The 25,304-nt window shown below is 41.9% G+C and overlaps 1 protein-coding gene across 7 annotated transcripts in view; it reads right to left on the reverse strand.

The window, feature by feature from the left end:
* Pcnx1 (pecanex 1) overlaps positions 1 to 25,304 on the reverse strand; it is a 145,354-nt gene that overhangs the window by 31,440 nt on the left and 88,610 nt on the right. For 5 of the 7 annotated variants that reach the window (XM_075948287.1, XM_075948285.1, XM_075948283.1 and 2 more), the window contains 10 exons: positions 24,486 to 24,703; positions 18,394 to 18,547; positions 14,870 to 14,902; positions 12,132 to 12,303; positions 11,491 to 11,601; positions 8,995 to 9,086; positions 6,692 to 6,801; positions 6,072 to 6,177; positions 3,509 to 3,601; positions 719 to 869 (listed from right to left, as the gene is read on the reverse strand). In XM_075948287.1, the coding sequence (XP_075804402.1) occupies positions 719 to 869; positions 3,509 to 3,601; positions 6,072 to 6,177; positions 6,692 to 6,801; positions 8,995 to 9,086; positions 11,491 to 11,601; positions 12,132 to 12,303; positions 14,870 to 14,902; positions 18,394 to 18,547; positions 24,486 to 24,703 (1,240 nt within the window). The remainder of the gene's footprint in view (positions 1 to 718; positions 870 to 3,508; positions 3,602 to 6,071; positions 6,178 to 6,691; positions 6,802 to 8,994; positions 9,087 to 11,490; positions 11,602 to 12,131; positions 12,304 to 14,869; positions 14,903 to 18,393; positions 18,548 to 24,485; positions 24,704 to 25,304) is intronic. The other 2 variants (XM_075948286.1, XM_075948284.1) reach the window with 1 other exon arrangement.

Consider the following 25,304-nt stretch of genomic DNA (forward strand, 5'->3'; position numbering starts at 1 on the left):
CAGTGCCCTGCTGTCAGTATTCCGCTGTCTCTCCAGGGTCTGATGGTGGTCAGCACCGAGGCACCGTGCTGCTTCACTAAGACGCCCATCGTGAGGATCGAAAGTCAACTTTGTTCTACAGTTTCAAAGGTTTCGGTGTTCTTCAAAAATATCAACTCATCTTAAATGTCTGGGTGAGTCCCCTTCTTGACAGCAGTTCACTGGGCTGACTTAGTTGCTGTGCACAGGCCCGCACCACACAGGGCTGATGCACAAGGACAGTTTACAGTGGCAAGGGAGAAGCTGCTAAATGGACAGGCCTTCTATCTCCTTTTTAGTCATTTTATACCTTATCCCCAAACGAGCAGCCACCGCAGAAAGGCTGCTACTGTCGTTCTTAAGGAGAACAGAGTCTCTAGTGGAATAATGGACAAAGGCCTTCTTCCTTCCACAGCTTAAGTTAAAGCCTTTCAAATAGAGGACTGGAGGCGGGGAGGGGTGGGTTGTCTGTATATACATTAGGGACTGCTAGAGAGAGAAGTCACGCGGAAGACCCATCAGTGACAGGCTGAGAACAGTCAGAGCACGACGTCTATGCTGAGAAGGTGCTCTTTCAGCTGAAGACGGTGCCCTACAGGAGACGTCGGCTCACCAACGTGTGGCTCAATGGCACCCGTCTAATTCACCTACGGGCATGGTGAAGTGAGCCACGAGACCAAGGGGTTAACCAACTACTTACTTCGAACTTCATACTGATTGTGCTCGGCCGTCTTCAGCAGAGGACGGGAGAAGCAGTGCCACGGCAGCTGTTTCCTCACCTGGGGCAACACGTAATGGGTGACAAAGCCCACAGTGCCCACCAGTGCATAGAGCACGTACTTGAGAGCAGGCTGAAACAAAGAGTTCAGGGTGTTAGGTGCCCCGCCAGGCTCACTGCAGAGTTCTCGGATCGTTGGTTCCGTTTTCTCATTCGATAATGGAGAACAGCTCTTAGAATCTAAAAACCACAGCTTACCATTTCTGTACCTGTAGCTTTCTCTGTCCAAATGAGCCACTGAATGTCAGCTGACTCTAATGCACATCTGAAATATGGTAATTATTTTGGTGTCTGACACTAGAGTCAATGAAAGAGACTAGAAGTGCTGCTTCCTGCTTCAAGAATGTTCTGTGTGGCGCATGCCTTTAATCCCAGCACTTGGGAGGCAGAGACAGGAGGATCTCTGTGAGTTCGAGGCCAGCCTGGTCTACAAAGGGAGTTCCAGGACAGGCTCCAAAGCTACAGCGAAACCCTGTCTCGAAAAACCAAAACAAACAAACAAACAAAAAAAACCCCAAAAATATTCTGTGTGACTATCTGAGCAAGGGATTCAACTGTCAAACTAGGAGAGATAAGGGACGTAAGCTAAGTCCGAGAGAGGAACAGAATGAACAGACGAAAGGGCTTTATCTTTTGTCTCTGCATGCTGTGCTGTCAGAGGCAGGTGCCCAGCACAACTAGATTCACAGAAGGAGGAATTAACACCTTTTTTCTAATATTAAAACCAAGTCATATACATTTAGAAACCCTGAGGCCCCTAAACATGAAGGAGTGTCCAGCTGCACTTTGAGGGAGTTCAGGAATTTGTAGTTCAAACTGGAGAGCAGAAAACCAAGCAAACATATTTAACACTATTAAATAACTGTCCAGGAGGAATAACAGCGACTGATCTCCCACATAAAAGAGCCAACACTGCCGGGCGGTGGTGGCGCACGCCTTTAATCCCATCACTCAGGAGGCAGAGGCAGGTGGATCTCTGGGAGTTCGAGGCCAGCCTGGTCTACAAGAGCTAGTTCCAGGACGGGCACCAAAGCTACAGAGAAACCCTGTCTCGAAAAACCAAAAAAAAAAAAAAAAAAAAAAAAAAAAAAAAAAAAAAGAGCCAACACTAAACAGAACACACGGCCCAGTGTTCTGTATCAGGTAAGATCTACAGAAATAAGCCTGTGCCCAGAGGACAGGGAACCAAGGAAGGGGCTATACCTGCCCTGCTCATGGCTCCCATGAACCCAGGGAAAGTGCAGAGGAGATGCTTGAGATCTGCAGACAGCCCTTCAAGTATACATGGGAATGGGAACCCCCACACACAAGGAAGCTATGAGGAATCCTAGGAGGGCATCAAGCAAGAAAGCATACTATCACGTGGTTGGAAAAGTGCCACCCTCACAAGCCTGGGAAATGTTAAGGAACACACGCACCAAGCAGAGGCCTAAAGGCTGCCTACCCTTAGTGATGGGAAATACATGGTCTAGCAAAAGCTGGCCCCATCCCACCACAGAAACTGCTTTAACAAAAGCAAGCCCCTAGGGGATCGAATGCTAACAAGTACTTAACGGTATCTAAGGACAATGTTCAAGTACTTTTGGAAACACAAAATTTAACACCCAACAAGGTAAAATTTACACTGTTGGCATCCACTCAGAAATTCCCATATGGCTCTCTGAATGCATTTGAGACCTGCTCCAGAGAGAATGTGGTGGGACCAATGTCTGGTACTGTAAGCCTGGTAGCAACTCACGTCTGGGGATGTGGCAGGCTCGTGCAGGGAATGTATTTCTGATGGTTAACTACACTGAAACAGGAGCAAACTGCCTTCTAAATACACGTGTTTATACCTATACACAAAAGCAGCTCCCAGCCTTAGCTAGGGAAACCTATCCTTACGACGAACAGTGTGAGCACAGACTCTGCCCCAAATGCAGAGAACAAGCCAGAGACGTGGGCCCAACTCTAAAACAGGTAGCTTCACAGTTCCCATCTACAGCTCAGGGAACACTGTGGAAGGAGAGTGGAAGGAAGAGCTGGAAATAGGAAGGGTGCAGAGACATGATCCATCAGACCTGAGAGAACTGCACAAGGTTCACCTTAGACTACTGCAGTAAGGAAATGAACACTGCATACAAGTCACCTCAGATGACTGCACACGGCTCACCTCAGACTACTGTAGTAACAGGAAAAGCTCCTAAGCCACTCACAAAGATTTACAGCCCAGGAAAAACACAATAAAATACTTAAAAAAAAACTCATATATTTCCAGAGGCACCCGCTATGTATGCCGGCCCTGGGTTCACAGAAGTCAGGCCCTCCTAACAGTCGGCTAGGGATGGGAGAGGACTCATGGGTCCCTACCCTGCTGAACTGTGGCACCCAACAGACGCCAGAACAGAGGGGGCACAGGAGTCAGTTGTGTACCCTTGATAAGTCCACCAGGTTCTCCTAATTAGTTCCAAACTTAGGTTCTGGTTCGATTACACAGGACACTAAACAAAATCAATACTGAGAAGGGAAAAGAGATTTGAGGGAGGGCTGGGAGAGAGGTGGGGTGTGTGACAAGAATACACAGTATATGTATATAAAAATATGAGGGAACAAAACTTACTACTAAAATCATTCACCCCAAACAAAACAAAAAGACTGAAGGACTCAAGGACTTCAGTGCCACAGCATCACACAGCAGTTGGGTCACTTTCTATCAACAAGAGGATTCCTTACCTGTAGTGCTGTGAACACCGTGCTGACATGGATAGCAAAATACAGCACGCCAATAACGACACACACCACCAGGTCAGACTGCAGACGCTCACTCTGTGGGGCAGAGGGCAATCATGAAACAATTACACACTTCTTTGTTTTTAAGATAGGGTCTCCTGCAATCCAGGCTGGCTCCAAGTCATTAGCAGCTGAGCATGACCCTGAATGCCCGAGCCTCCTGACTCCACCTCCCAAGCATTTCTAGGTATTTTTTGTATAAAATAATTATGTAGAATAAATCTTGTTTCCTTCCTCAATGTTCTCGTATTTGGGGTTTCCTCAGAGCTTAGCACTGTACGTCAGAAAACAAAAACACTTGCCTACTTTTTAATGCTGTAAACGGAGAGTCTTTTAGAAGACTGTCCCTCATGGGTCAGTACACTTTGCTTTTCTATTGACAAAAAGAGCTGATCTTCTGGGGCACCAACACTGACTGCATGCGCACTCCCTATCTTCCTTAGGACGGGTTCTTCCAGTGGCTTTCAGGGCTGAGAATCCCTTATTTAAATTTAGGACCAAACGTGGTTTTGATTCTGGCTTCCACTAAGCCTCCAGCACTTGTTGGATTCTGCCAGTTGAGGATCCCTGAACTGAAAAATCTGAAATCAGAAATGTTCTAAAATCCAAGGTGGGTTTTTTGTTGTGGTTGGTTTTTTTTTTTTTGAATGATTTGGGAGCATGTCAGGTTTTGAAATTTTAGAAGCATCCCAACTCTGTAGTAATAAACAGGATCCTCTTGCTATCCCTGGCCACCTACTGATCAGCAGACATATAAGCTGCTTTTGACATTCCACTATGCTTACCATGAACACAGAAACTAAACTCAGAGAATGTGCTTCAATTTCATCTTGAGATAGTCTGTTACTTCTAATTTTCTAGAAAGCTGTGAGTAGTCATATTCACTGAAATAAATGCTATGTCCAATTAATGCCAGGGTAAGTTCAACATTCAGACATAAATCATCTAAAAGGAGGAACTGGGGACATAGTTTTGGTAGTAGAGTATTTTCCTTGCAAGCAAGACTCTGGGTTCAATCTCCAGCACAACAAAAGAAAAACAATCTAAAATAAAATAGAAAACAGTGTTTTGCCCTACATAATAGACAGGAACCTCTAGAATTCACTTTTCAAGGGAACAAAGTGACACTATGGACCACTAAAATGAACTGAGAAGAAATACCCTAATAGGTATATATTAGCAGACTGTTCTTTTCTTTGACCTGGAAACCTCACCTTAAGTTTCCCATGTATTTATGTGGATAGGTGTCTTGCCTGTATGCATGTCTGTCTACAACACGTGAGCAGTGCTTGCAGAAACCAGGTGCTAGGTCTCCTGGAATGGGAGCGGCAGGCAAATGCAAGCTCCCACCAGGGTGGTGAGAGCTGAACCCAGGTTCTCAGCAGAGCAACACTGTTCTCAGCTGCTGAGCCACCTCTCCAGCCCCCAAATACACTTTTTACAGTGCCCTTGAGAAACGAAGCACAAGACAGAGGTGTTTTTTTTTTAAAACCAAGAGGAATAATCACAAAATCTAACTTATGTTAAACAGTTTAAACAGCAGTCTGCCCTTACTTGTAGGCAATAAGTTCTATGACCCTCTCGGACACCTAGAACTACTAAGGGGACTCTACCCTCCAGCTGTACCGATAACCGAGTGTCTACTAAGTAGCTGATGGGTGCTAGCGGTCTGCACAGCAGCACTTGGACGAGGGTATGCGTCATGTCTGGGTGGAACTGCGCAACATTTTATTCTGCTACTCAGAGTGGTGTACAATTTAAAACTTACAGATTCTTTATTTCTGGACTTTTCCAGCTTCTACTTCTGGCCTGTAGTTGACCACCAGTAAATGAAACCATGGAAGGGGAGCTGAGGATAAAGAGTTACTGCCTCCTGTATTCAACTTTCAGACCCCTGTGCCCCCGGGAAGGATCAACGAAATGACTTAATTTTGCTCTACATGAAACCTTCTGACATATTCTTCCATACTGTGACCACGTGTGAGAACAGGACCTTTCTTATGCAGGCTAACTATATCCTATCCAAAATGTTTAGGACCAGAAGTATGAGAGACTGCTGATGTTTGCAGGTTTGGGGGTATTTTATATATAACATGACATACTTTGGGGAGATGAGCCACACATAAAAAATAAATAAATCAGATAAATAGATAGATAGATAGATAGATAGATAAGTAAATGAAGTTTATTTTTTCCTGTGGGCCTAACAGGCAGAAGGTCACAGTAAATAGTACTGTAAGTGAACCTATGATTGATCACATCAGACCAAATGTGTAGTTTTCCATGGTGTGATCATGTCAACATTCCAACAGTTTGAGATTCTGATCCAGATTCTTCTGGACTTTTGGGAAGGAGGATGCTTAACCAGTATGTTAAAATCTGGACTGAATACAATGAGTAATATTTAACAATGCTGTATTTCCTCCAATTACTAAAGACCTTCAAAAGTACTGAGTATTTAACAGTCATTCATCATAAGTACTATCATCTAAAATGAGACACTTACAACAGAATTGCTAAGCTTTTCTGGCAGTGGGTCTTTCACGTCAGATAGAGGGTCTTCTGGGTTTTTCTCTTCAGTTTTTGGAAAAATCTTGGATTGCATCAAAGAGCTTTATTTGAAAAAAGTAAGAGAATATATTCAATAGAAAATATACATGAAGCTTGAAACCTAGCAATTTAAACAGCAAAGGTGTTAGTGATATAAAATCAAATAACCCAAGTACATTCAATCACTGAGACATGGAAATTCTAAAAAGTTCATTTTGGCATATATAAGGATATAATGAAAATACTGCAATTAAAACTTGGGAAGAAAAACATCATAAAACAAACAAAACCTAAAACAAAGCTACACAGAGAAGAAAGCCTGTCTCGAAAAAACAAAAACAAACAAACAAACAAAAAAACCCAAACAACCACCATGGGACTGGAGAGATGGCTCAACAGTTAAGAGTACATTTTACTCTTGTAGAAGCTACACACACACACACACACACACACACACACACACACACACACACACACACACACCACTTGATAGGCATTAGGAAAGGTGCTAGCTTTAGGGACTATAGAAATGCCAGCATACTTAAATGTTCAACAATAATGACTGATCTCACTTACAAGAGTACAGAGGGATCACTGCTTTGTCGGCTGAGATGATAGGACACGGCCACTAACAAACCACAAAAAACAGAAAAAAGCACTGGAATGTGCTGGCCATCCCATGAATCCTGAGGGAAAAAAACGAGGAAGATAAGATGCTTGTAACTTATGACCTAGCATACAATCCTCTTACATCAATATTTAGAAACAGCAAATTTACAGTTTAAAGTGTTTTAGCTATATATTAACAACTGTACCTTATTCCAGATGAATTTAGAATTTTTTTCACTTGATAAAGGGTCTCAGGTAGCTCAGGCTGGCCTCACATTTGCTATGTAGTTGCAGATAGCTTTGAACTCCTAACCCTGCCTGCCTCTCAAGCACACCACCCCACATTTGTTACTGTTTTCTGGAGACCTGGGATCTAGATACTAGATTTCTTTTGTCTTAAGAAAGCTTCATCCATTAATCCATCCGTCCGTCCATCCGTCGTCCGTCCATCCATCCATCCATCCATCCATCCATCCATCCATCCATCTATCTATCTCTCAGTATTAAAGTTTTATTCACAATAGGAATAATTTCTCATATCTGTTACTATAATTTCTCACATTATAAATAGTGGTCATTTTATAGATGATATTGAATTTATTTCCCCCTTTACCCTTAACTGTAAATCAACTCTCAGATCTTTTTAAACAAACAAACAAACAAAACTAGAACACAAACCCTTCATATCCATGTGCTTCACAGCTATAGTCTAGAAAACACAAAACGCATTTTCTCATTTCCTTTCAAACTTTAACTTATTTTAGTTTTCTTCCTTAAAAGGCCAAAGAAACTCTTTTTGTTAAGTCATTGATAGTCAGGCTGGTACCACATCCAATACAAACCTTTGTTAAGTCTCTGATAGTCTATCAGGTGCGACAACCAGCGGAACCTTCCGGACTCTTAGGCCTCTCTGACTGTTCCTGGTGGGTCTCTATTTTAGCTAACATTTAAAAACTGCCATCTCTCAGAGGTCAAACTCACTTTTCTCTTGCCAACCCACAGTTGCAGTCTCCAATGACTCATTTCTGTTGATGACTGTTCTGTCTACCAAGCATGAACAGAAATCTCTTTCTACACAACTACTACTATGTGCCTCTGGACCTCATAAATATGAACAAATAAAGTGTTCACATTAAAAAATCCTTTGTTCTTAAACTCTAGGATTTCTACTATCATCTAGTAGGCGCCACTACATAGCCTCAGCTGAGGCTAGACTGTTTCTAGCCCTCTTTGCTTCTTCCATATAGTCCCCCAATACACCCATGGGATCGGGCTTCAGTGAAACACAACCATTCGAGCGTGGTTTTAGCCTTCATTACTCTGGGCTCCGCATGCTGTTGACTTGGGATCCACAGCTGACCTACAAGCTCCTCATGAACAGGAAACTACTCTTACAGACAGCGCCACTTCATAAGACACACAGACAGAATGACGCAGAATGGGAGTCACTTCTTTGAACACAGCTCTTTGAACCTTACTATTTTCTCGTTATCTTGCTTTATTAAAAACAAACCTCAAGGGGCTGGAGAGATGGCTTAGTGGTTAAGAGCATTGCCTGTTCTTCCAAAGGTCCTGAGTTCAATTCCCAGTGAGGTCTGGTGCCCTCTTCTGGCCTTCAGGCATACACGCAGAAAGAATATTGTATACATTAAGAAAAAAAAAACACCCCAAAACAGACAAAAAATCCAGAAATATGTGAGGGGTTATAAACCAGTGTTAAAATGGCTCATGGGCTGGATGACAGCTCCATCCATCAGACCAGCAGTGTGTGTCAGCGCTGTTTCACACCGTCACCTGGAGCCCTTGGACTCGTTTCTGTCTTGGGTGCTGTGCTGGGGACTAAGCACCAGGCCTTGAGCATGCCTGACAAACACTCTTCCGCTGAGCTACACCCCAACCAAAACATTTTCTTGTAAATATTTATATTCATAAGTAAATCAAGATGAGAGGTAGTAGTTACATACATTTTAAACCAGAAATAGACATTTAATTGCATATTCTGCCAATACCATGTCTGCCTCTGGTGCAAATGAGTCTAGTTCTAAAGAGTCTTTAAATAGTAACCTAGGATTATTGTTTGGAAAAGAATTTTCCTTTAATAACGACTGATTATCAAATTACTTTAAAATTCAAAGTAAGACAGAGTAAGCGTACAGATGAGCACTGGAAGGCAGGGAAATTAGTGTCTCAAGGGCAGGGCAAAAGGGAACCTGCAGCCAGTTTTAGGCACTCACGTGCACACTCCCAGAGCACACCAGTCTGCAGCTTACCTTTAAAGCTCCATAGCACAGCCCATACAGCAAGGCGACGGCCACAATGCTGCAGAGAAAACTGTACAGCGCTGCTAGCAGGCTGGTGGTGGCTAGACAGTGAGGAGGAAGGAAATCAGGATTTTACAAACACCCACAGCAAAAAACTCAAATTCACGAAAACTCTATCAAGTAACATGATATTGATCTACTCATGTGACTTTTAAAATACAGCTACTTCATCTTTTTCATTATACTTGACACAAGAAACACTTCTATCTCCAATACTTTGTTGAGATAGGGTCTCACTCTTAGATAGGACTGGCTTGCCACTCCCAGCAATCCTCCTGCCTTACCCTCCTAAGTGCTCAGATTACAGGTTATCAGGTACCATGTCTTGCCTGCCATCTTCAATCTTCGATAATATATATTTACCTCAGAATCTCAGAAAAAACATTTGTACCTATAATAGGCTTCAAAATGTGTCTTGGGGGCTGGAGAGTTGGCTCGGTTTTAAGAGCATGCGCTGCACATGCACAATTTGGTTCCGAGCACCCACATCAGACAGCTCAAAAGCACCTGTAACTCCAGTTCCAGGGGGTCTGATGCCTCTGTACGCCACAGGTACCCACACACCACCTAATTAAAAATGTATCTTACTTTACTAAGCTGTACTAGAAAACACAGCTTGCAAAGGCCTGAAATAAACTGGAGGTATTAACCAATGAAAACAGCTTTCCCTGTAAAAACGACTGGTTTCACTCACAGCAGGAAGTCTGCATTCCCACTGCTCATCAATTCACACAAAACTGTGTAAATCAGATTTACTAAAACAATCAACAACAAGCAAATGACCCCTACTCACTGACTAGGAATAAGAAGTAAAAGTGGACCTGAGTTCAAATCCCCAACACCCACATAAAAAGCTAGGCATGGCTGCATGTGCCAGCTGACCTGGTCTGAAGTGTGAGCTTCTGGTTCAGGGCAGGAGGTAGAGAGCGAGCCACTCAACACCCTCCTCTGGCCTCAGCGTGCACACAGGTGCATGCACCTATTCCCCCACACACACCACACTCCATCTTATGCACATCAAATTGAAAACTAAGCCACGCCATCAGCATTTTACCTGAGATGATTTCAGTGCATGTTTGCAGAAGGCAAATGAGCATCACAAGTGTGAAGTGTGAAGAAGATGAAGTATGAGGCCAATGGCGCTCCTTTTGAGTATTTCCTCTGTTTGCATGCTCTTCTTTCCAACAAATGTTAAATGATGAAGGGCATGCCACCTGACTACGCCACCTGCCGACAGCGCTGCTGTCGAGCTCTGCGGGTCACTATCTTCCAGATTGGCAGTTGACTTTTTTTTTTTTTTTTAAATAAAATACGTTCATGGTAAGAAAACTGTTTTTTTAAGTTATTGATTAATGTATACATATTCTACTCCAAAAACAGAGATAATTCTTAAAAGTTGATTTAGTAAAATGCTTTTATATTCTGGCCTTGGCTCTGAAAGCAAGTACATGAGCGTGCCAAATGCACACCCTAAAACAAAATCCAAGTACAATCAGACTCAACCTGCTCAGCACAGACGATGTTTTAAACACCTGATGACTGAGTACAGATCACAGCTAAACCCTCCACAGCAGCCCTTCCTTTTCTGCAGCTTCACTTTCCACAGGTTCTATTACCTGTGAGCATCTATAGGTCAAACGCATACCATAGAAAATCCCAGAGAAACAAAGAGAAAGGCTACATCCCATAACTTTTACTTGGTTGTAGCATGTGAGTGCAGGTGCATGCACCCGTGTGCACAAATGCATGCTGAGGCTGGAGGAGGGTGCTGGTGTCATCCTCATGTTGTAGCATGTGAGTGCAGGTGCATGCACCCGTGTGCACAAGTGCATGCTGAGGCTGGAGGAGGGTGCTGGTGTCATCCTCATGTTGTAGCATGTGAGTGCAGGTGCATGCACCCGTGTGCACAAGTGCATGCTGAGGCTGGAGGAGGGTGCTGGTGTCATCCTCCGCACTACTGCTTAAAGACAGGGTTTCCCACTGGACAGGAAGCTCATACATTCAGTTAGGCTGGCTGGATAAACAGCATTAATTGTTCTTCATTATTAGTCACTGTTGCTTACTTCACTGTGCCTAATGTATATATTAAACTCCATCACAGGTATGTAGGTACAATATGGGAAAGACAATCCATATAGGTTCTTGCTATCTGCAGTATCTACGGGTATAGCCACAGCATAGCTTGGAATATATCACCTATGGATGGGAGTGAGGGGCATGGACTAGTGTATAAATTTCTTTTTGCAAGTTACTTTGTTACTTTCTACACACTGATCTTTCTAACAATAGCAGACCTGACTACTTTTTCTTAACTACAACTAACTGCTTTTCTGCTTCAATTATTAAATAAAAACCTTTTCTTTGCTAATCTCAATTCTAAAGTGAGAAGTGGAGCAGTATTTTAACGTTCAGTTTATTACTTCACAGCAACTGCGGTTTACTCACCATTCCCACCAAAGATATGGATATCCAATTGTTCACAAAGGTACATTACAAACGTGTTCACCTGAGGCAGGAGACCAATGAAAAATACTATTGGGAAACAGAGTGTAAACACTATGGAAGGAAAGAAAAGTTTATTAAAAAGACTGCATCATTCTCTTGTTCAGTTAAAGCCCACACGCAATGAAGTCAAATTTAACATTTTATACTGTGTGTCTTTAAAAGATAGGATCTAAAATTAATGTCGCTACAGAGCTGCTAGGTTATTAAATTCTTCCACCTATAAAATACACCTTTTAAAATCATCTTAAGAGGCTGGGATACAACTCAATGGCAGTGCACTTGCCTGGTAAGCATGAGGCCCTATATTCAATTCCAGCACAGGGGAAAACTCATTTCAACCATTTTTTATGTAACGTGAACCTAAAATGTATCATCATCATCATTATCTTTACCCTGCTCTCTTCGAGAACTGAATCAGAATCACTATCCTTATTCACCATTAACCTTGCTATTCTTAGAAGCTCTATAGCTGATTCTCAGACAGGACTACAATTTAAGCAAAATAAGCTGCTTTATCTATTTGTCAGTAAACTGTTTGCAAACAAATAAACTGATGTTAAGATCAGAGATAAACGACTCACCGATAACCAAATCCCTGGCTGACAGAAGCACCAGTGGATTGGTGAAAGTTATTCCATACAATTTGAACTTGCTTGTAGTTAGGTTTCTACTGCCATAATCCAGGAGCCAAATAAGACCACAACATAAACAGAAGTAAACTGGCCTACTGTAGGCAATGATACGATTATGACCCTGTAAGCAATACATTTTCATTGTCAGTGAAGTTCATTTTGAAAGCCAAAACTAACTCCTGAGGTCATTACTAGCTTATGTTCTAATGGTTCGAACCATATCCATATGAAAGGCAGGTTTCTGATGGTTGCAGAAAAATGTCAAGATAAATACAGAAAGGGGGAGGAATAGAATGAGCCCTGTGATACCATCAGAAATCAGAGCTTTTAGTATGAACTCATTAGCTTTCATAGGCATATAAATAGATTCAGGAGAAGTATACACATAAATATGAATGTACATGTATAAGTTTTATAAGTTTTACCCACTGAAAGTACCTGGACACAATAAAATTCCAGTAATAAGGTTACTAGTATCCTGATCTTAGTTTACAAATAGTATTTACAAAAAGAGCCAAAATCTCATAGGAAGGAGAAGATAGTTGGAGCCAGTAGGAGAATATAAATTCAACCTGGATCATGATCACTCCTATTTTAGAAAAGAAAAAAGGCCGTTAAAGGATCACAGGGCTATGTCAAAAGGATACCGAACAGTCTGACAGACTTCAAATGGCTAAGTGAAGGACAACCTCAGTATCAAAGCAAGTACTGTAACACTATAGTCCACTATAATACACCCCTAAGTCCACACAAATACACTGATCTCACACGTGAACACACACAGAGACAGAGACAGAGAAAGGGCTTGGGTACAGCTCAGTGGTGGTGCAATGACTGTCTCATACACACAGGTTCTGGGTTCATTACCAACACCACAAATAACCAGTTAAGTCAAAAGATAAAACTATCTATTCCTTTTAGTGAGAAATAAACTAACATAGAACAGTGGAATTAGAAGATCAATACCTAGCTACTAACAAACAATGTCTGATTCAAACATAAAACAAGTTAACCAAAGTCTGTGAATCACTAAGATATGCATACAGACTCCAAGTCCCAATAAGAGACTCAGAACTACAAGGGTGAAAATGATGACATCTCTAGTAAAGCAGAAGTTCGGAACAGAGAGGGTGTTTGCTTCAGAGAGGACACGTGGCAACTGTAGACACAGTCTTACGGACAGCCACTGCCACTGGCCTCTACTTGGAAGAAGGATCCTCAATGTACACGACATCTCTGGCCTCCGTGAAAGCCTTGTCCAGCCCAAACATTAACACTGCAGATCTGAGGAAAACTCGAGCTACACCACCAGCAGGAGGGAAATCAGTACCCCCCCCCATTAGAAAGAAATATCAAACATAAATTGGAGGATAATCTATTATATAACTGGCCTTGATCTATGAACAATTTCAGTATCATGACTAAGGAACCACTCCAGGTTATAAGAGTTAAGAGACCAGATCAGGAACTCTACTGCCAGATAAGAGAACAGATCAAACCTGAGAGACACCTATAGACTGGACAAGAGCATCATATTAGGGCTGATGTCCTAACTTTGACAGTCATGTTGAATGAATGTACAAAATGCTCTGAGGAAACACACTGATGTACTGGAAGTAAAGAGACATCATGTTTGCAAAGGAAGGGAAGAAAGGAAAGGGGGAGAGAGAACAGAGTGAGAAAGGAAGGGCTGAGCCAAACGTGAGAATTTAACCCAGGAATCTGGGGGACAGGCATCAGCTTTTCTCTACGTCCCTTGACATTGTTCTGCAAGCCAGCACCCATGTGCAAAGCATGATACATAGCAAAGCATCCAATATCATCACATTTCAAAAGTATTCCTACAGATGATGAACATCACTAATGAGGAGGAAACTATTTCCCTGCCTGATTTACTTTCTGCTCTGGTTGCATTACTATTGCAATAGAAGGACAAAATCATTATATTCAGGAAGAAGAGCTCTACTAAACACTATTCTTGGAGCTTATTTTTTAATCTAGTTGATTCATTCATTTTTTTTTCAAAAAACAATACAGGATTTCATTCTTTGGCCCACGCTGGCCTGGAAATTATGTAGTTCTGGTCACTGTGAACACCCTGTAACCTTCCTTCTTCAGCTCCCTAAGTTCTGGGATAAAAGGTGTGAGCCACAAATCCCAGCTTTGCACTACTGTACAGAGGACGTCCTTTGGTACTTCTACTACACAAATGGCTTGTTAGATCCAGAACCAGACCAGCAGACACGGGGTAATCAGCAAGGGTTTAATTTCATTACTTAGCACAAAAGTCTTAAATAGCAGTTGAATCCAGTACAGCTTTTGTTCTTGCTCTTAATTGTTCAAAGGTAAGCTTTTCTACCTCAAAATTCTATTTTCAATGCTTATTCACTATTTTCAAATCGTAGTAAATGCAAACAATCAAGCTTATATGGATTATGTCTGCTCAAGTGACACTCTCTTGAGACAGGCTGTCAGAACATGCATTCTTATGCTCATCTCAACCAGGATCCAGAGTCTGTCGGCACAGTGTTATCTCCTTTCATGTTCATAAGTCAACTACACAGTGTGGCCAAACTTGGATGAAACAAAAGATACAAATGTAACTCAATCTGGTACACCCAGGAGAAACTACAGGCTGTGGTTGGGGGTCAAGGAGCTGTAACTTACAGTCCCTCCAGGAGACTTACATGTCTGGGAGAGGAAGAATCTGGTTGGACACTCTAGAAATAAAGCAGAAAGACATATTATTTTACTCAATCTCAGGAATTCCACAAGCCAAGTTAAAACAAACTAACAAAAAACCCCAACAGTTTATTCTCATTTTTAAGCTAAGTCACAAAATGCTGGGCTTCATTATGAGACTGTCTTTTGTACATATGAGCATGTTTTAGTAGCAGTCGTCCATCCCTTCCTCATCTCTCCCCATCTCACCTGCACCCTCTTCCTTCCATGGTACTGTCCTTTCTGCTTTCATGTCTAATACAGCTCTGTGTGCCTTCAGTACCTAACTGTGTATGTATCCAATTATATGTGTATATCCAACTCTCTTTATATGTGTGTGTAACTATGTATGTGTGCATATACAGATATTTACATCTTCATTCTGCATATGAGAGAAAACCTGTAATATTTGTCTTTCTAAATTTCATTTATTCCATTTAACACGATGATCTCCAGTTACATCCATTTTAATGAAAATGACATTTATTTTATTTTGAGACATGTCTCTTTATACACTCCTGGCTGTCCTGGAACTCACTATGTAAATCAAACTGGCCTCAAACTCAAAGAGATCTGCCTGCCTTCACCATCAATTCATTCCTTATAGATGAGTTAAAATCCTTTGTGTGTATATATGTATCCATCTTATTTAAACTCTTAAACCACTTTTTATTTTTTGAGATTATACATTTCTCCCTTCCCTTTCCTCCCTCCAACTCCTGCTACATGACCTTTTTTCATGTTCATGGCCTTTGAAGTTTTTGTTTCCTGCACATATGGATAAACACATATTTTCTTAACAGATAGATAGATGACCCTTAAGTTAAAGCCTTCCTTTTTTTTTGTTTAAACAGAAAAAGGGGAAATGATGGAGGAGGGTCACCTTTCTATCTGTTGTTTCATTGGTTAAGTAATAAAGAAACTGCTTGGCCTCTGATAGGACAGAAAATTAGGTAGGTGGAGTAGACAGAACAGAATGCTGGGAGAAAGAAGCTGAGTCAGGGAGTCGCCATGATCCTCCCACTCCAGACAGACGCGGGTTAAGATCTTCCCTGGTAAGCCACCTCATGGGCTACACAGATTATTAGAAATGGGTTAGATCAATATGTAAGAGCTAGCCAATAAGAGGCTGGAACTAATGGGCCAGGCAGCGTTTAAATGAATACAGTTTCCGTGTAATTATTTCAGGTAAAGCTAGCCGGGTGGCGGGACACAGCCCGCTGCCGCTCCTTATCACAACACTTAACCTACTCAGTCTGTTTGTTCCTTGTAAGTATGTTTTCAGGGCTGACCCTTTGGCACTGGACAACCAATTAAGGGGCTCTTTCCTGGGGAAGACTATTTCTCCCACTCCCAGCATTCCTTGGTTGCCTGTAGTTGTTTTTGTCAAAAACAACTTTTACAATGCTCTGAAGTGATTTTAGGCAATGTCTTGCAACCAAGAAATCACAAACATTAATTCCAAACATGAAGCACCAGCTCTAGGAACTGGCTTACCAGGATAAACACAGTGCACACTGCCTCTCATTTTTGCTTATTTTAGCCAATTAATGACTACAACTACCCAGCTGAATGTTTGAGTTGGCGTACAGTAGATAAGCCCACCTTTCAGCACGGCTCTTTACTATGTGTAAGCATAGCTACCATATTCTGCAGGCCACTGTTCTACTCAGGAGACACACAGGAACTTGGGTTAGCTAAATTCTAGTTCTACTCACAGATTCTAAGTTTACTAAATTGTGATAAATAAATTTATTATCTGCTTTTGCACAGCAAAATAATCAAAGGCAATCCTGCTGTATCCTATGAAAATGTCCTAATGTCATCATGTAATTCCTCAATCAGAACTTCTCCCTGATCCTCGTTCATCTCCAGTGGCACACAACACCCTTTCCCAGACAGTCCATCACCACACTGCACCAGGTGAGTGGAGTCTGACATGTGTCCTTCTCTGGATATGAGCCTGGGTAATCTTTGAGTCCTCTCAACCTCAGTGCCTTCTGAAACTCTGATTCCAGCCTTCCCTTTTCTGTTTATGACATTGCTGCTCTTCTAGCCAGCTAGTTCAACTACCACCACCACCACCACAATAGCAACCTGTCGCCTTTCTCCTTGTTTAACCACACTAACCTGAAAATGTGGACAAAATTAACAAACAAGACACACTAGCACCAGAGAATGAGTTTTTAATGGATTAAGGCAACCAAGGGATAGATAAGATGGCTGAGGGAAGGGCAACAATAAGGAACAGCAATTTTAACCAAAGAGACTTGATTACTTCTTATTGAGGAAGGAAGAAAAGAACTTATGGTACTTAACACTGCAAAAACAGAAAACATGAAAGAAAACCAATGACCAGAGGTGATAACATGCTACTTCCAGCCGTGTCTGTCTGTCAGTCAGGACTAAAGCCTGCGAAAGATGCAAAGCTTTCCCATCCATCCTGACTAAAGCAGTACAACCGCATAGGGCACTCAGGCCCGAGAATTCTCAGTCAGCAACACGCAAAGAATAAAGAAGCAACAATAGAGGGCAGTCATCTGAGGACCAAGAGCCACCTAGGCTGTGCAAGGTCACAGGGCAGTGGAGAGGAGACAGCATTAACAGACGTTGAATGACAGAGAATGTGGCTGGCAATACAGAAAGAGCAATAACCTAGATGGTTTACTTCAGATGTTAGCTATAAACAGACAGAAAAATCAAAGACAGTAGAGAGCATCCACAGAACTGAAGCAGCTGTGGCAGCACACCAGCATCTCTACGGGATGCAGCTTTTGCAGAGTAAGACAGGCTCATTAAGAAGGAAGCACCCTGTTAACAGCAGAAGGCAAAGCTTTGGCCAGTCATCAGCTGACGTGCTGGATTCTCCCACCGTTTACAATGACAACATGGATACTTCTGAGCCACTACTGAGTCACTAACAAAGGGACATCAATATTTTCTTTGATGGCCCCTAGAAATAAAAACTATTTCTAGTTTTTGACATGTTGGTATCTACCAATGACATTTTAATAAATCCCACCCATAGAACAGAAAGCTCAAAGGTCAGAAAAGAAAGGTTAGTGCTGGTAAATTAAACAGAAATAAGTTTCAAAGATGCAAATTCTTAATTTAACGAGTCTTCTCTTTTAATGCAAAGAATTTGTTTTTAGTAAATTCAGTGTACACACAATTATTTTATTTATTTATTTACTTTGTTTTTCGAGACAGGGTTTCTCTGTAGCTTTGGTGCCTGTCCTGGAACTAGCTCTTGTAGACCAGGCTGGCCTCTAACTCCCAGAGATCCGCCTGCCTCTGCCTCCTGAGTGCTGGGATTAAAGGCGTGTGCCACCACTGCCCGGCACACAATTATTTTTTTAAGTTTAAACCCTGCTCTGGTTCTTACATAATCTAATGTAAACCTCCATGGAAAATATCCCTAAAAGTTATCATTCTGCAGTGAACTGGTGAGTGGCTTTAGACACAGCACAGAAGACAGAGACACTGGTACCTTGAGCAGTGAGTACTGGCAGCTAGCTATCACCAGGCAGAACTGGAACACCCAGATGTCTCTGAAGAAGCCTTGGATGAGAAGAATGGATCCCAAAAAAGCCACAAGAATAGCCAGGACAACAGCTAATACATTCTCCAGGATCTCACGGTTTCTGTAGATGGAAAAATTAACACAGAGGTCTATCATGAATACAAGAAAATATTCAGACTGAAAATGGGGAAGAAATCAACATGAGGCTTGCTGAGGTTTATTTTGAATGCCTGGTTTAAAGAACATTTCAGGTCATACAGAAAAAGAAACTACTGTCTGAGGACATGACACACAGGAGTGCAGGGCCCTCTAACACAGCTGTCCTGTGACACACGGGAGGGCAGGGCCCTCTAACACAGCTGTCCTGTGACACACGGGAGGGCAGGGTCCTCTAACACAGCTGTCCTGTGACACACGGGAGGGCAGGGTCCTCTAACACAGCTGTCCTGTGACACACGGGAGGGCAGGGTCCTCTAACACAGCTGTTCTGTGACACACGGGAGGGCAGGGTCCTCTAACACAGCTGTCCTGTGACACACGGGAGGGCAGGGTCCTCTAACACAGGGTCCTGTGACACACGGGAGGGCAGGGTCCTCTAACACAGGGTCCTGTGACACACGGGAGTGCAGGGTCCTCTAACACAGCTGTCCTGTGACACACGGGAGGGCAGGGTCCTCTAACACAGGGTCCTGTGACACACGGGAGGGCAGGGTCCTCTAACACAGCTGTCCTGTGACACACGGGAGGGCAGGGTCCTCTAACACAGGGTCCTGTGACACACGGGAGTGCAGGGTCCTCTAACACAGCTGTCCTGTGACACACGGGAGTGCAGGGCCCTCTAACACAGGGTCCTGTGACACACGGGAGTGCAGGGTCCTCTAACACAGCTGTCCTGTGATAACATAATACAAATTGTTCTCATTACATCTTCTCTGTAAAATAACTAACCAATTTGGATGGTAAATGAAGCTGACATAGGAAGAAGTTTAAAAATCAAAATCTCAAAATTTTTTTTGAAAATTTGAAATATGCTATTTTATAACATAAAGCTCGCAACCACATGCAGCAAGTAGCAAGTGGTTTTGTTTCCCCATCTCTCATCCTAATCAGAAATAATTCAAAAACACACTTAATAAAACTACTTAAGCACAAGATCTTACATACATTAAGAATGAAGTACAACTAGACTCAATTCTGCCTCTATCAAAGTTGCTCAGGCAATTCTATACAGCAAACTCACACCGTAAAAGTTGTAACATGATACCTGAGATACCACACGCAGAAATGAAGATTTTAGGCTGTACCAAAAAGCTAATAATTTCTTACAAGTTTTATTCATAAATGTTGAAGAAATACTTGCTAAACACCTTGCATTTATAGAATATTAAGTGACGTATGCATAGCATGTCTACTGTATAAATCAAAACTGACAAAGTATAAGTCTTGTTACTGAAAACATAAAGAATGGAAACACTACACCAGCTGGGTGATGGTGGCGCACACCTTTAATCCCAGCACTTGGGAGGCAGAGACAGGCAGATCTCTGTGAGTTCAAGGCCAGTTTGGTCTACAGAGCTAGTACCAGGACAGCCAGGACTGTTATACAAAGAAACCCTGTCTTGAAAATCCCAAACCAAAATAAAACAAAACCCCCACATTACACCAAATTATTATTTATAATAGCTTTATGGAGGGATTACTGTATGCAACTCTATTTCCAAAATTTTCTACATACTTAAATCTTCAGTGGGTAAAAAATTTATAATCACAAAAATTTTAAAGTACACTTTTATTAACTCAAGACTATATTTATAGTCACTATCCCATTCAAGAGTTCAACGTTGTTTTCAAATCAAGAAGTACTGGTATTTTCATTCCACTGTAGATGGCAGAAAAGTGACCGGCCACAACTCCCTTTCCCATCCACACGCTGCTGTCACCATCTCTTTTATGACTGAAACACACGGCCTTTGTACAGTGTTTTATGTCATGAACCCAATCATCAATCAGTTCTCTTGTTGATTTGGGTTTTTTATGACAAGGCTAGTATGTTTTCTATAACCTTGGGGATAAATATTTTGTTTCACATATTTTACTGTCTTATATACCACATTTATATCTACGATCAATTTTGATTTAGTTTTTGTGATATAGTACAAGGTACGGACTCAAATTTTATTTTTTGCATATGGAAACTGCTATTTTACTGCCAAGTCTCCACTTCACTGATTTGCATAGTTCTTAAATAACACCTGGGCGTGGAGCTTACTCTCCAGGAGGGTTCCTAATGGTATTTCCATTTAGATGGGTCTATGATAATTAAATCTTTCAAGGAATTTGTCCTTTTCATTGTTTACTGTTAATTTATTGACACAAAGCTGTTGATAATGTTTCCTTATTGCTCTTTAATGCCTGTGGGATTTGTAGTGACCTCACACCTCACAGTTCCTATCTGGTCATCAGGCAGCTAAGGGTTCATCAGTTTCACCACCGCTCCCAAAAATGCAGTCTTAGATTTCTTTGATTTTTCTGTTTTCATACTATGTTCGTGTCCTTAGATAAGTGCTTGTCTTTCTAGTTCCTAGTACAGAAATGAATCACAGAACTGAGGTCTTGTTCCAGCCTAGGTCTTCAGTGCCACAGATTTTCCTAAGTACTAAAGAAGCCATTTTCATTTACTTTAAAATACTTTGTAGTTTCCCCTCAAATTCTTCTCTACCCACGGATTATTTAAAACTATTAACTTCCAAATATAACAGGGTTGTTCAAGGCTCAATGATTTAATTCTGTTGTCAAAGACCACACTCGATGTGATCTAATTCTTTTCACTGACCCTCACAGATCAGAATCTGGTCAGTCTATATAACATCCCATGAACAATCAAACAATATGTTGCTGTGGGATAATGCTCTTGTACCCTGTAAAGATCTGTCACTTGTATTGGTTTAATAAAATGCTGATTGGCCAGTAGCCATGCAGGAAGTATAGGCAGGGTGACCAGACTAGGAGAATTCTGGGAAGAGACAGGCAGAGTCAGTTGCAAGCCAGATGCAGAGGAAGCAAGATGAGAATGCCTCACTGATAAAAGGTACCAAGTCACAAGGCTAAACATAGATAAGAATTATGGTTTAATTTGTTGTAAGAGCTAGTTAATAATAAGCATTAGCTAATAGGCCAACCAGTTTATAATTCATATAAGACTCTGTGTGTTTATTGGGACTAAATAGCTGCAGTATCAGGCAGGACAGAAACCTTTGCCTACAATATATAATTTCATTACAGGTGGCTGCTCCAAGAGTGCCAATCAAATGTGCAAGTCAATTATCTCTGTAATAGTTGGGTTTCCAGTGTCCCCAAAGGACCATGTGTTGAAGGCTTGCTCCTCAGCCTATGCAGCTATTAGGAGGCTGTGGCACCTGGGAGGAGGTGCGGCCCTGTTGAAGGAAGTCAAGTCAGGGGTGTGCCTCTGAGGGGCTGCTGGAAGCCCTGCCCTTTCCTGTTTGTCTCTGCTTCCAGCAGCAATGAAGTAATAAACATAGTCTTCTGCTATTTTCAGTCTGCTATTCTGCCCATCACAGGCCCCACAGCAAAGAATCAAGTGACCACAAACTGAAACTTTGAAAACTGTGAGCCAAAGCAAACCTTCCTTTATAAGGTAATTCAGGTATCTTGTCATGGCACAGCAAGCTGATTGCAACAGAGTGCAAAGATTACTTATAATTGTAGGCTCATCTGCTTCTCCTCTTTCTATTGGTTTCTGTTTTACGGTTTTCTGAGGTGTTAGGGGTGCTGATGCTGTCTTTCTGCATGTTCAGCATCTGCTGTGTCACTAAGATGCATCATCAGTCTCTATGAAGTTTGAAGCTCTGTTTTAGGCACAGAAACTTAGGACTATTACATTTTACATGTTAAACTGGGCCTTTATCATTATGAAATAACTCTCTTTATCTTTGGCAATATCCTCTTGAGGTAGTTTGAATGGAAATGGCCCCTATATCTCATAGGAAGTGGCACAATGAGGAGGTGTGGCTTTGTTGGAGTGGTTATGGCCTTGTTGGAGGAAATATGTCACGGTGGGGGGCAGTCTTTGAAGTTTCCTACACTCAAGATTCTGCCCAGGGTCTGAATCCACTTCCTGTTGCCTTCTAACCAAGATGTAGATTTAGCCAGCACCACATCTGCCTGTACATTGTTAGGCTCCCCACCGTGATAAGGCACTGAACCTCTGAACTGTAAGTGAACCACCTCAATTAAAATGTTTTCCTTTATAAGAGTTGCCGTGGTCACGGTGTCTCTTCACAGCAACTGAAACCCTAAGACACCTTTGCTCTGAAGTCTGCACCTAAGAGTGGCCAGTGCTCTCAACCTCTGAATCATCTCTCCAACCCCAATCCAAGGGCATTTGCAGGGTATTTTAAAGATACGTAAATGGCTGCATGTTGACAGTGTTTGTCCTTTCCATCCTGCTAGCCATGTCCATTGTCTTCTCACACGCCTAACTTTCAGGCAGCGGGCTATTTTCCCCATGCTCATTCCTCTGCACAGAGTATTCTTTTGATAGGTTTCTTGTGGCTTTAAAGACTGGACTTGAGCAAGTACGTCCCTTAGGTAGGTCTCTCATGTGGCCTCTGCTTAGGTTGTATTGAACCTCGTGAGTGCATTGGTAGTTTTCATATAATATGTAGTTTCCACTATTATTTCTGCAAGTCGTGTCTCTTCTTGAAGTTGTTCCACAAGACACTCTTTGGTTTTATGCTCCTATCACTGCTTTACTCTAGATGGATCTCCTGATGTGCCTACAAGTTCACTAATCTATTTTTCAACAAAGTTTTAACTACTGGCAATCCTACTAGTACATTATTTTTTAATGGCAATGTTGTAGTATTCAACTCTGTAATTATTTTTTCATGTCTCTACTTAATTTTTGAAGTAAACAGAATCCAGTTGGAATTATTTAAGAATCCATATCTAACAGTTAGCACCCCTACTGGTAATAGGTTGGTCTTGATTTATTCTTTTCCCCTTGATTCATGTTTTCTCACTTTGCATAGCTGGTCACCTCTGAGTAGATGCCAGGTGGCAGTCACTACTTGTTGGGAGGTATGTATTTCTGGATTTTTATAAAGCTTGAATCTGTTATGCTACTTTGATCCCTTGGGGTCTTGCTTTTACAATTTGTTTGGTAGGTCTGAAGTGTGGTACAGGAGGCTAATGCTGCCACACATTTAAAGCAAGGGCTTCTTAAGCAGACAGCTCTTCAGACACAGGAGCCAATCACGGTCTGCAGAATCCTGCTGCCATTCTCTCAACAGCTCCCTTCTGTGATGTTTTACACTACAGACTCATCTCTTTAACTCAAGACATGTACTGAATTCTATGCTCCTCCTCCCTGTGTCACACACAGAGTGCTGGTGATTTAGAGTCCACACCCCCAACCTCCCGCTTTCCGGGGTCACTGTCAGTACTGACTTATCTCCAAGATTCTGCCTGTCTATATTTCACAGGGAGGGTAAATCCTACTTGTTGACAGGAAGCAGCTACTGGTCACCAAGCTTATAATAAACAAATGCTGAACAACAGGGCAGCAGGGTTCCTCTTCCCCCTTTCATCCTCCATACCACCTATAACCTTAAGATCATAAAATAATTCATATGCTCTCTTAACAATCAACTGCATGACTCACACTAATAGTAAAAAACTTATAGAAATATTTTAGAATTGCAGAAAAAAAGCTTTTAACAGCTTAAGAGAGTTAATATTTAAAAGTCTGTTAAGTTTGATCTTGAAAGGATGAAAATTGAAAGTATTTTCCAACATGATACTCAGGTGAAAATATCAATGGGTAATTAGAAAAAATTCACTTTAATAATAGTATCGCTGGGCAGTGGTGGCACACACCTTTAATCCCAGCACTAAGGAGGCAAAGGCAGGCAAATCTCTGTGAGTTTGAGGCCAGCCTGCTCTATAGAGCCAATTCCAGGACAGCCAGGACCTGAGAAACCCTGTCTTGGAAAACAAAACAAATAAACCAACAAATTAATACCATGCTATGGTCTTACCTATCAAACAGCGCCAAAAGCGTGAGTCTGTCAAAGTTAATACCAATCCACAGCTGGGGTAGGATCCAAAAGCGGTAATAGTGCTTAACTTTTTGGGCAGCTTCTTCAGTGGGGCCATAAGTGGCTGCCAAGTCAGGGCTTAGATCAATGTCTTGCTGCTCCAACAGATCTGTGTCAATGGTCAACAGCCTGTTCAACCGAATCTGTGGGAGAGAAAACTAGAAACATGCCCGCACTGAAAGGGTTAAATATTCTTGATGTAAGCAAGATTCAAAGTTTGTCAGCTTATAAATTATTTGAGCCCCTAATTCGAGTTTACTCCTTGTGATAACTCATGAAACCTAGAATCTACAAAAGGTGGCAACAGGAAATAAATCAAAATAAAGCAAATTCGATCACCAGACCATTAGGACAGGTGTCTGAAAGATACAGCCGGTACGAAACAAAAACCTCTGGCTGTGGCCCCTGGGGGCCTCCCACCTCCATCTCATTTAAGCCCTTTTCTCATTAAGCTATCAACTGTGCTGCCAGGGTCCAAGAGACTTTTAGGTCTCATCGCTGGTATTACGTCTTTAGAAGCCTCCTCACCTGAACCTATGGAGCAAAGTTCCAACTCTTCTAGTCACCAGTCCTACAGTTTGCCCTTCCTCTGAAAACATCAAGCACAGGGCAGGACTGTGCTGTCTCTGGGTTCCTGTGCTACTCAAAAGTGGAAGACACCAGTTTGATCATCTTTTCCCTCCTGCTTCTAGCAGGCAGAATCTTTAATATTCAAACACACAAGAACAGTCAAGAAAAACTGCTGGGTTTCATCTTTAA

This window comes from Microtus pennsylvanicus, chromosome 14 (assembly GCF_037038515.1).
Source record: "Microtus pennsylvanicus isolate mMicPen1 chromosome 14, mMicPen1.hap1, whole genome shotgun sequence".
Taxonomy (NCBI): Eukaryota; Metazoa; Chordata; class Mammalia; order Rodentia; family Cricetidae; genus Microtus; species Microtus pennsylvanicus.